This window comes from Haliotis rufescens, unplaced genomic scaffold (assembly GCF_023055435.1).
Source record: "Haliotis rufescens isolate VD_foot unplaced genomic scaffold, xgHalRufe1.0.p SCAF_41, whole genome shotgun sequence".
In the NCBI taxonomy this organism is placed as follows: domain Eukaryota; kingdom Metazoa; phylum Mollusca; class Gastropoda; order Lepetellida; family Haliotidae; genus Haliotis; species Haliotis rufescens.
Window position 1 is genome coordinate 186716 of NW_025964124.1, and position 12478 is coordinate 199193.

A 12478-nucleotide genomic window follows, 5' to 3' on the forward strand; every position below is an offset into this window, starting at 1 on the left:
CCGTGACGTCTCAGAGACTAGGGTTAGAGTAGTTTCCCTTTGATAAAGGGCATTTGCTCTTGTGGACAGACCGATGGATTGCCCCGAAAGGCAATTAAAAAAATTTTTTTTGGCGTTTATGTTGCTTCGCCACTGTATAAGAAACAAATTTCAGTTGGAACTATATTGGCTACTGTCACTGTCCGACTGACACATCACTTACCCTGTGACGTAATAAATATTAATGCACGCATTCCAGGAAAACTCGCAATGTTTCGGTAATGTTTGTGAGAGAGGGAAAGCGATTTTGAAGCACAGAATTAAAGAATGACATTATATGATAAAGAGGTTATCACGCTTGTGTGTTTGGTGATGGTAAATATCCTGTATTAGGAATAAAAAATAAAGCCCTCTGTGCTTAAATCTTCCATTAGAATCTAGTAGCCCACAATTAGCACATGGATGTAACCTCTCAATTCCTATCCCAGATAGTTTTTAAAACACAATCATAATTGATGCTTACTTTTCCTTTACAATTTCATTTAAGTACGAAATCAGTTCTGGAGAACCTGTTCATTTCTTATCATCCGCATGACCTACTAAGGAATGGATGAAGGATTCATAACATATTGTAAGCCCGAGGTTTAACTTGCAAATAGCAAAATGTACCCCTATCTTTTTATTGCACGCCAAAGATTTTGATTGCAGCACAAACACTCATGTTACAATATAACGTAGCACATTTAGAAGATCAGATGTGTGTGGATACGTTTCATAATCATTCCCTAGAACTCAACATGGGGGAGAGTTTATGATGGATTTATTACATAGTTAGCTCAGAACTCTCCAGCGTTTTAGCTAATATAGTCCATAGTTAATTCAGAAGGCTGTTTGGGAGATGCATTTGTGTATTGAATATATTTTATGTTTACTTCGGAACACAATTGGGGGCACGGGTGGCCCAATCGTCTAAGGCGCCATGATTCGCTGTGCAGAGTTACGTCCCTTGGGCACGCCAGAAACCTATGATTGTTGGTTCGAATCACTGTTCAACCAGATTATGTTTCTAGGTTTGTCAGCACCATATCCGTGCTCGTAGGTATCAATGAAGTGGTTAACATCTAAGACCTGCATCACTTCTGGCTCTCCTCCCACATTAAGCTGACACGCCGCCATATAACTGTAAGACTGTTAAAAGCAGCATTAAACCAAACTTACTTACTAACTCAGAACACAATTGTAGGAGGATTGGTATCAAACATTTTTGTTATTCATTCAGAACGCTACATTTGAGAGAGTATTCAAGCACACTGAGAACATTTTCTACCGTTTCGTCACGAAACTGAATTATTTCAATTCGCAAGATCACCGTTTCAGTGACAGCGTTGTGTTATGACCTCGACAACGCTGGCAAACCATACTGACAGCACAACTGTTTGTGATGCATCATACATTATAGACATGTATAGACAACTAACGTTGTCGTGAGACTTATATTAAGGACCGACACTAATGCTCAATACGTTTACAGGTTCGTATCATCAATACAAACAACAGTGCATCACAAAATCACAACACAGCGAAATTTTGGAATCAAGAAAAACACTGGAGAGTTCCTGAGAAAAAACAACACAACTTAATGGTAGACTGTGAGATGTATCTATATTTTTTCTGATTTTTAAATTCACTGAAATCAATTGTTTGCCGTGTAATAAAAGTAAAATAAAAGTTGGAAGTACCAGGATCCGTTGTTCTTGGATTTGTGGGTTTAGCAGGTATTTATGCTTTGGCGGTAATTTCTACAACCGTGGTCGATGGTTTGATTTGTGGTGATGTGAGAGATTTAATTTTATTTGATATGAAAAACTGATCAAATGGTACATCAAGACTGACGAGTATTTATACTATTCCAAAACAGAAACGCATAAGGCAGAAATCTGAAGAGACAAAGGTTTAATTCAAACGTGTATAACTATTCAACAAACATACTTAGGAGCATGAAATTTGACGTGCACATGGCAGAACCTCGTGTGTATACGATGTAATGATCACCACAGGCTAACCAGTCATGATTTTGTTAAGCGTCCACAGAAGTGCTAGTATCTGTTATGTCCACCACGTGCACGAATAACAGTTCGGACCCGCCTCGTCATGGACTGGATCAGACGCTATATAACTGGTTGAGGAATTCTCCTCCACTCCTGCTGAAGACATTTAGCTAACTCCTGAAAAGTTTGAGGTTGACGTATACGCTGACGTAGACGCCGATCAAGTTCATCCCAAAGATGTTCTATGGGGTTGAGATCCGGGGAACGAGATGGCCAGGGAAGCACAGGCATGTTGTTATTTGCCAGATACTCCATGGTGACACGTGCTGTATGTGGCCTGGCGTTGTCTTGCTGAAATAACTCCCGTCGGACGTCAATGACTGGGAGAAGGTGTTGCTGAAGAATATTGTCCCTGTAGCGCACAGCCGTCAGGTTTCCTTGGACATGGATAAGATTAGTACGGTTGGTGTAGGATATCGCCGCCCACATCATGACACTTCCTCCACCGAATCTGTCCACTTGACGTACACAGATAGGAGCATAACGTTCAAGGACCCGTCTGAAAACTCTGTTTCGTCCATCCCGTCTCTGTAGAAGAAACCTAGATTCATCGCTAAACCATATGCGCCTCCAGTTTCGTAAGTTCCAGGCCGACATGTTATTGCACCAGCGGAGACCTTTGACGCGATGCTGACGTCGTAACACGTTCCCGAAGTAGGGTCTCCGGGCTCTCAGTCAAACCTCTCTCAGTCTGTTCCGTACTGTTTGCAGCGATGTCCTTCGAAGTCCATGCACCCTGGCCGCTATGCTCTCAGCTGTAACAGTACGATCACGTAAATGGAGGACCCGGATGTAGCGATCCTGAGCTGCTGTGGTGACTCGAGGTCTTCCGGTGCGTGGACGGTCGTTTGTGGTACCTGTGAGGTTGTAGCGTGTTGTGAGTCGAGTAATCGTACTCTGGCTTACATTGAGACGTCTTGCAACTGAAGATTGCGACTCACCAGCCCCTAGTCTTCCAATGGCGATATTGCCGCAGCGTCTATACGTGGCATAATGATTCCGTTGTGAAACTCTTCAAAACTGATTTCACATTTCGAATGCGACATGCCATTTTATAGACAGATACAGCATGCAACTCATGGCCCTATTTGCACTTGCAAAATGAGTTTGGTTTCGTTTGGTTGATGTGTTTTCAGAAATTTGTAAAACGTCTTATGAAACACAACGTTTTGCGTTTTGGTGTTTTTTTAAAATACAGATTTGCATAGAAATCTCCTATACACAGATTTATAACATATTTTATCGATTCAGTTGACATATTCTTTGATCTGAGGAATTTTTTTAAATTCAGAAAGACCTATGCGTTTTATATATATAAGAAAGTACTATGTATGAAACTGATATAAAGAAGATGATGGACTAACGTGGACTTTATTATTTAATTATATATGTATATATACAATGAAACATGCCAACAACAGTAATATACAGCATACATTTCCTCTAAACGCTGCATGTTTATCATCCTACACATTTCTCTTGTCTTTACCGAACCTCGCACATATAACAGAAATATTAGTATTAGCAATATATAAGAAACTCACATTTAATCAAATTCAACTTTTTATCTAATATCTGTTTGAACACGAAGTGCAACACAAACAGATCCCAGACTCAGTTTTACTAGGAATATTGCAATAAGCAACACCCACACTATCAGCTCCCACAGTCTGGTCATGTGGAGGCGTCGTCTCCTTTCCAGAACGGCCACTCCCACCACTTCTTCTTCTTTTGGCCGAACTGAAAGGATTAACAAAACAGTTCACACGTGGTTGCAGCCGTTCACCCATGTCACAAAATAGTCTATGAAAAACAAGGAGCTCATTTCTATGTATTCTGTTTCTCTGAAACAAGAAAGGTAAATATAAGTTTAATGTGAATTTTTGGGGACATAGCATTACATTGATGTATCAATCAATCCCACGGAAATATCAGTCCCGATTATCTGCCGACACAGACTCCACTGGGCGTGAAAGACAAACCAGTGGTTCAAGAAATAGTACGTGTTTGTAGACTATTGCCGCACAGGATGGCGTCTGTAGGAAAGCGGCCCCAAGTGGGCAAAGTCGACATAATTACATATAAAGGACTGTGTACCTTCAGCACGGCGTCTATGATCTCATGAAGTGATCCTGTATTCAACACCAGTTGGTTCTCTATCCTGCTGGCCATATCGTCTCCGAGTAGAGGTGGAGCTGCCAAGAATTTCACTCATTATCACATCCTTTTTGCACATAAGACAAACTGACGACTGGGGCGTAAGTATTAAATCTTACACATTATGACGCTGTAAAAGAATCAAATGCTATTGTGGTTGCTTACAGTATCTCATAATCGTTATTTGAACATCATTAAACGCGTCAGTACATCTTTCTTGAAACGTATGTGACATGTTTTTTTTTCACACAGATTTTCAAGAGTAAGATTTTCTAACTTACGATGCAGCTTAAAGATTCATTGAATGTTTCCATAACACTCATCATGTAGATACGAGAACATCGGGTCGAATACGTTCACTTCGTTTCTCCTGACATTATTTCTGTGGTTACTTCTCTAATTAGAAAACTTCCGTATAAAACTTACATCTTCCCGGTTTCTCTGACATTCCTGCAGCCTGAAAAATATATAAAAGTTATCTTTGGAGTTGGTAAAACGTTTATTCAAATAAACACAGAGTAGCAGCATATTTTGTTTAACAAGACACTGAAAGGCATTCTGCGCGCCAACACACAACCATGCTTTCCATTCCCAAAGGTCAACTGACAACTGTATATGCAATGTTAAAATACATAAAACACTAACCAGACACAAAGCTCATTTGAACAGATATTTTAATATTGCATATTATGGATTGTTTTGATTCAATGTCATGATTGGTTACGACATGGATCATTTGTCATAATTCATTATTGTTTTATATCCATGGATATACATAGATTGCATTCTCCTAATCTTGACTGAACAAACAGGACGGTGCCTAGTGGTTAAAGCGTTCGCTCGTCACACCGGAGACGCGGATTCGATTCCCCAGATTAGTACTATGTGTGAAGCTCATGGCTTGTGTGATATTGCTGGACTATTGCTAAAACCGTCGTAAAACCAAACTCACTAACTAACTAAACAAACAGCTTATTTGGCAGAAGATTGATTAAGAAGCAAGTGTTAAATCTGCAATATTTCAGAGGAAGAAATATTTAGGTTTGACATGCACATTCTAAAATATGTAGTTTATGAAAAGTGGTACCGAATCCTTTGTCACGGGTGTTACCTTTGGTGCCTGGTTCTGTTGACATTTCAGCACCTCATCAAGTATGTCCGGTAGTCTCCCTGGTGGCAACTTACACTTTTTCTCCACCACTTTTTGTAAATAAGTTGTCTTTATCTTCATTTCTTCCAGTATAGTCCGTAGTTTGTCTGAAATATCCCAGAGAGATGTTTGATTCAGTGACGCATCTGTACTCTGGAACTGTACCTTCGGGGTTATTACTATTGAGAATATTTACATTTATACAATGTGATCTGGAAATTTGATTACTGAGACCCAGGATTATTAGGGTTTCAAAGTTCTTGTTCATGTTACCGAGATTTTGGTCGCATCTAGGTCCAGAATGTGGAGGACAGCAAGAGTTACTTCCTGACTCCTAGAAAAGGGAAACAGGATCTGCACACATGCAAGATTATAATAATAGTAAGGAGTATATGCTAAGATAACTCCAGACTAGGAAGCATGCTTGATAATATTCTGTCATTTTATAAGGAGTGAATATGATTGAATAACGCCTGTTTGACGAATGGCTGGAAGAATACTATACCCCATATGTTATCCATGGGGAAGACATGCTTTACATAGGAGCTAAAAACATGATCAAACTTTGTGTGACCCGATTGTCACCATATATATATATATATATATATATATATATGTGTGTGTGTGTGTGTGTGTGTGTGTGTGTGTGTGTGTGTGTGTAACGTTTCTTCGAACACCAATCACACACTAACCTGCATCTCTGCTCCCAGTGATGGCACATCTCTCCTTAAGGTGTTGGGTGTGTGATCATGAGAAACGACAGGTTCATCTCCACCATGATGTCTGGTTGTGACACCAGGGATGTTGTCACCTTGGTTCTTGGCGTCACTTCCACTAGAGTTGCCTTTGTCCTCTTGTCTCTTTACATCACTACACATTGAAATGCCTTTATCATCTTGTGTGCATTGTTTGTTTGTCTTTTCCACATATGTCTGAAAATAAAGGTAGTTGTGGAATAGTGGTTATTGTGACTAATGTTTTGGTACATCTGTGAATACATGTGAACATTTACCTTGGCCTTCACGTCACGTCCTAGTTGTGACTGATCATCAAACAAACTGTTCTCGTATTAAAACTAATACACTCCTAGATACATAATGCCTTTTAGAAAGTGGCAAAATGTAACAAATCTTATATTTTGGACTACACTCTCTCCATAGAGTACAAGTTCTCTTGCTATTTGGGAATCGACCAGCAAAACACAGAATGTGTACTTTACTAAGAAAGTGTAATCCCCCAAATAAGATTTGTTACATTTGACCACTTTCTAAAATGCAGTATGTATCTATAACTTTTCGCCCCCCCCCCCCCCCCCCCCCCCCCCCCCCTCAATAATAATAAAAAAAAATAAAAAATAAAAAAAATAAAATAAAAAAATATATAAAAAAATAAATAAGTTAATAAAAAAATTGTTACATTACACTCCTGGTATGCATTTATAAAAAAAAATGATACTTAGTTGCACTATTAATTTAGTATTTTATCGGAAGTGTGTTCGATCAGGAACGTATCTCACTGACATGAACGGTACCTTTAGGAGAGCTTGTATGATCTTATTAAGTGATCCTTTATCCATCCCAAGTTGATTCTCTATCTTGCTGGCCATATCGTCTCCTAGAAGAGGTCGAGCTGTCGAGAATTTTTAATCATTATCACATCATTTTTGATAAAAAAAAGAATCTGTAAGGATCACATTAGATGACGTAAAGAAAATGAATTTTATTTATGTTGCTCCGCACTTGCTCTAATAATTCATATATAGTCTTCATTTATGTTTTAATAATACCAATACCGTTAAATAGAAAGGCGGATTTACAACAGTAAAGATTTTGTTCAATTACACACCAATCAAGAATATACACACGCTTTATCATAAGGAAACTAATACGTTACGCTTGTAAAATTTCTGTCTGATTTGAAATATCCTTAGAAACGTACATTTGCCCTGTATCTCCGAAGTCACTGCAGACTGAAAAATATGAAAAATTACTGATTTCGTGTAACGCCTGTTTCAGTACATGCAGAGTAGCAGTATATTTTTTATGACAAGTAATCGAATCCCACTCCTCTCTTTTCATTCTCTCATTTATTCAGCTGTATGTAGGCCATCGGCCCATATTACTTTGTTACAGAAAATACAGCTCTTTGTCTGCAAGAGTGAAGATGACATTGGTGATAGACATTAATATTTTATGTATGTACATGTACAATATTTATCAGGAATATAAATTTTACGTAGGTTATCATAAGCAGTACATATCAATAGGAAATGGTATCCGTTTACTTTGTATCTAAAGAAACACATTTCACATAGTCTGAGCCTTCTAGGTTTATTCATCAACGCCGAGTAAATATTTAGACGCTAAAGTGTGAACTTTGTGAATAGGAGAACCGATATCACAATCAAGACCCCACACCTCGGCTATTTAAACAGGACTAGCATAACTTTAGAATCAAAGATTCTGAAAAAATATTGCACGGAATAGGTTGTAGTTTTGACAGATATTTAAGATAGCTAATGGGGTCTTTTTTGATTGTACAATAGCGTTGTGAACGTGTTTATGCCAGGACAAACATTGTGAGAATAATTCCAAAATCTTTATATGAGAATTGAAATTACCCCCGAGATACCATTTTGCACGTTTTCAAAGCATTCCACCATTTCTAAAAAATACAACTTTTGATTTGTCCAAATTTACAGAAAAATTGTATTCCACACTTCTGAAGCTCACATTAGTATAAGAAAAAAGTATCGTCAGAAAATAACTGGTGAAACAGTTGGCCCAGTCGTCTAAGGCGTCGCGATTCGCTGTGCAGAGTTGCGTCCCTTGGGCACGCCGGAAACCACAGCACCACAACTGTGCTCATGGGTTTCACCGAAGTTGTAAACATCTGAGACCTGCATCACTTCTGGCTTTCCTCTACATTTAGCTGACACGCCGCGATATAACTGGAATACTGTTAAAAGCGGCGTTAAACCCAACTCACTCGCTCACTATCACTTCATCGGCTGTTTTTGGTGAGTCAAGAATAGCTGTAATGTTATTATCAGAAAACTGAGAACTGACACAACAAATATTATTACCCTTTCCTGGATGACCAGCTTCAATATACATGCCATGAAAATATTAATTTCATTCCTGCAATGATATATAGGAACTATAGACGAACCACCGAATATTTTAAAAACCTTCCAAAATGCCTTGCTATTATACCAGGTTTGTTTCAGCCTCCTAACAATCTTTTCCTGGTACGAGCATTTGGTCTCTCTCATTACGAAAGTATATATGTTTCAAGCTGTTAAGACAATCTCTACGATTCTCAAGTCTACACCTCCTATGAATATTTAATAGCCTCTCTCGCTCAGAACAATAATACTTACATTCTGCATCATACCATGGTTGAGATTTAATCTTACTAAGTTGTAAGTTTCATACATTCTGCAGCTTCACAAATGGCTTCTGTAAATAGGTCAATTGCTACAATAGCATTTGCTAACATAACACAATGATTAAGCACAGAGACAACATTTTATGACAATAGGTTGTTCAGCTTTGTCATCATCCCATACAAAACATGGCGCTGGTTTCCCTTTCCAGTTAATAATCGATAAGATCAACCAGTAACTGAACCCGTGATCAATGGTGTATGCCATCCAGATGACATAAAGCCAGCCGATTCACAGAGCATGACCATCAAATCCACAATTTAAAATGGTCATGTCCATAGGATGCAGAATTAGGAGAAAAGAGTACTATATTTCAGAGGAGAAAACATGTATCTTTGACATACACAAATTAACAGATACGGTTTAATGAAGAAATGTATTCTGTCCCAGAATTACTATTACCTCTTGTTCCTGGTCCAGGCTTTGCAGGACCTCATCAAGTATTCTAAGTAGTTTCCCTGGTGGCAACTTGAACTTGGTCTCCACATTCCTTTGCAAAACTGCGGTCTCTTTATCAATACCTTCCTGTATACTCTGTAATGTGTCTGAAACAACCCAGTGGCGAGGTTTTATATAGTGATGCATCTATATTTAGAAAATGTACCCCCAGGATAATTACTACTGCACATTTAATTACATGCGACGTGATATTACTTTATTAAACTGGAAATACGTTACTCTGGACGATTACCGCCAGTGTATACTGTAGGAAGGTATTGTTCCTGAAGACTTACTTATTTCTTCGAGATATGGGTTGCATCTACTTTCCGTGATCCCTTGGACGATTGCATTACTACCAGTAGAGCTGCTTTTGTCCACTTGGCTGTTAGCTTCACCACCAGAAGAGTAACCTTTGTCAAGTTTGCTGTTGGCATCACTTTCAGGAGGGTTGCCATTGTCCACCGGATAGTTGGCATCAGCTGTGTTGCATTCGTCATCTTGGCTGTTCGCAACACATCCAGTAGAGCTGTTATTGTCCTCTTGACTGATGGCGTTACTTCCAGTAGAGTTGCCATTGTCTTCTTTGCTGTTGGCTTTACTTGCAGTAGAGGTGCCATTGTCTTCTTGACTTATGGCTACACTTCCTGGAAAGGTGCCATTGTCTTCCTGGCTGCTGGCATGATTTCCAGTAGAGGTGTCATTGTCTCCTGTGCTGTTGGTAAGCCTTGCAGTAGAGGTGCCATTGCCTTCTTGGCTGTTGGCTTTACTTCCTGGAAAGGTGCCATAGTCCTCTTGACTGTTGGCTTTACTTCCTGGAAAGGTGCCATTGTCTTCCTGGCTGTTGGCATGCCTTGCAGTAAAGGTGCCATTGTCCCATTGGCTGTTGCCATGATTTCCAGTAGAGGTGCCATTGTCTTCTTGGCTGTTGGTATGACTTGCAGTAGGGATGCCATGGTCCTCTTGGCTGTTGGCATGACGTGCAGTAGAAGTGCTAATGTCTTCTTTGCTGTTGGTTTTACTTCCAGTAGAGATGCCATTGTCTTCTTTGCTGTTGGCATGACTTGCAGTAGAGGTGCTATTGTCTTCTTGGCTGTTGGCTTTACTTCCAGGAAAGGTGCTATTTTCTTCCTGGCTTATCACTTTACTTCCAGGAAAGGTGCCATTGTCTTCCTGGATGCTGGCATGATTTCCAGTAGAGGTGCCATTGTCTTCTTGGCGTATGGCTTTACTTCTAGGAAAGGTGCCATTGTCTTCTTGGCTTATCACTTTACTTCCAGGAAAGGTGCCGTTGTCTTCTTGGCTGTTGGCATGACTTGCAGTAGAGGTGCCATTGTCTTCTTGGCTGTTGGCATGACTTGCAGTAGAGGTGTCATTGTCTTCTTTGCTGTTGGCTTTACTTCCTGGAAAGGTGCCATTGTCCTTTTGGCTGTTCGCATGCCTTGCAGTAGAGGTGCCATTGTCCTCTTGGCTGTTGGCATGACGTGCAGTAGAAGTGCTAATGTCTTCTTTGCTGTTGGTTTTACTTCCAGTAGAGATGCCATTGTCTTCTTTGCTGTTGGCATGACTTGCAGTAGAGGTGCCATTGTCTTCTTGGCTTACGGCTTTACTTCCAGGAAAGGTGCCATAGTCTTCCTGGCTGTTGGCATGCCGTGCAGTAGAAGTGCTAATGTCTTCTTTGCTGTTGGCATGACTTCCAGTAGAGGTGTCATTGTCCTCTTGGCTGTTGGCATGACTTGCAGTAGAGGTGCCATTGTCTTCTTGGCTGTTGACATGCCTTGAAGTAGAGGTGCCATAGTCTTCCTGGCTGTTGCCTTTACTTCCTGGAAAGGTGCCATTGTCTTCTTGGCTATTGGCATGACTTGCAGTAGAGGTGTCATTGTCTTCTTGGCTGTTGGTATGACTTGCAGTAGAGGTGCCATTGTCTTCTTGGCGTATGGCTTTACTTCCAGGAAAGGTGCCATTGTCTTCCTGTCTGTTGGCATGATTTCCAGTAGAGATGCCATTGTCTTCTTGGCTGTTGGTATGACTTTCAGTAGAGGTGCCATTGTCTTCTTGGCTGTTGGTATTGTTGGCATGATTTCCCTGGAAGCGGTACGTTGTCGTTTCGAGTTCTGAACAAAATATATGCATCTTGTATTGAATCTTATCATTGAATGATAACATTCTACATTCATATACATCAATCAGTTGACATTGGGCGGCGAAACAGTGCTAGAACAATGTTTATGTTTACAGAACTGTATCAGTACATCTCTTACTGTCATTATCATGCAATTGAAACTGCACATGATTATCAAAGAACTTTTACCTTGACCTCCACAGAGATGAACTGATCCCATGTATCTTCGTAGCTGTGGTTGATCATCAGACTTCTGCTGATATAGTGAACACGATAATCATATTAAAAATAAACTCAATACCATGTGACGGTTAGTTTCAGTGGTATCTTTATTTAATCATAGTTGATTTGTGACTCCTATCTACCTTAAATCCATATTGTGTCCCAAGCACATCTCCAAGTCTTTTAAATGTGCACTTGTTGATTTGTGTATCGAGATGTCCTGATGTTATAAGAAGCTTGTCTATGTACTTGAAGCGTGGGGCACAATCTGGAGTAAAGCCACAGCCATATCGCTGTGACATAGCAAAGGCGGTGAAGAGAATAATGTTCCTACAGCTAAGATTACCTGAAATGAATACGGATAAATACATTTACATGTTTTGTTCTTTGTATTAATTACGTTAAGATTGATATATTCATTTTTGAATAATCTACACAATTTACATACAATCAATCGTTGTAATACTTGAACTTAATCGTTTCTCGACATGGTTTGCTTCTGAAGAAATGGTATATGTAATAACGATTTGTAGTGTTATTTAGCTGTCCTTAATTTCACATTCACTCGACTTGCCAAACTTCAGAACTTCAGAATAAACTGCACCCTATCTTAACAATTGTCACTTACAAAAGTTCTTACATTTATCCAGGAACCGTAGAACCACTCCATTAAATTCAACATTCGGTCTGCCTTGAGGCCGGAATATCACAATGAGCGGCGGTGAAACAGTGGAGGACAGTTCCCTCTTCAGCTCAACATGGAGAGACAGTTGGTCTATAAAAGACTCCATGAGTTTGTCATCATAACGTGTGCTGGGCAGAACATAAATCGGCAGTGACATATCTGAAACAGA

The 12478-nt window shown here is 39.7% G+C and overlaps 1 protein-coding gene across 1 annotated transcript in view; it reads right to left on the bottom strand.

Moving 5' to 3' along the window:
- Window positions 1-1925: 1925 nt before the first annotated feature.
- Window positions 1926-12478, bottom strand: part of LOC124118987 (uncharacterized protein DDB_G0290685-like) — a 55406-nt gene continuing 44853 nt past the window's right edge. The window contains exons 9-11 of the mRNA XM_048382764.1: window positions 4185-4282; window positions 3740-3827; window positions 1926-2944 (exon numbers count right to left, since the gene is read on the bottom strand). Coding sequence (XP_048238721.1) covers window positions 3762-3827; window positions 4185-4282 — 164 coding nt within the window. The 3' untranslated portion in view covers window positions 1926-2944; window positions 3740-3761. The remainder of the gene's footprint in view (window positions 2945-3739; window positions 3828-4184; window positions 4283-12478) is intronic.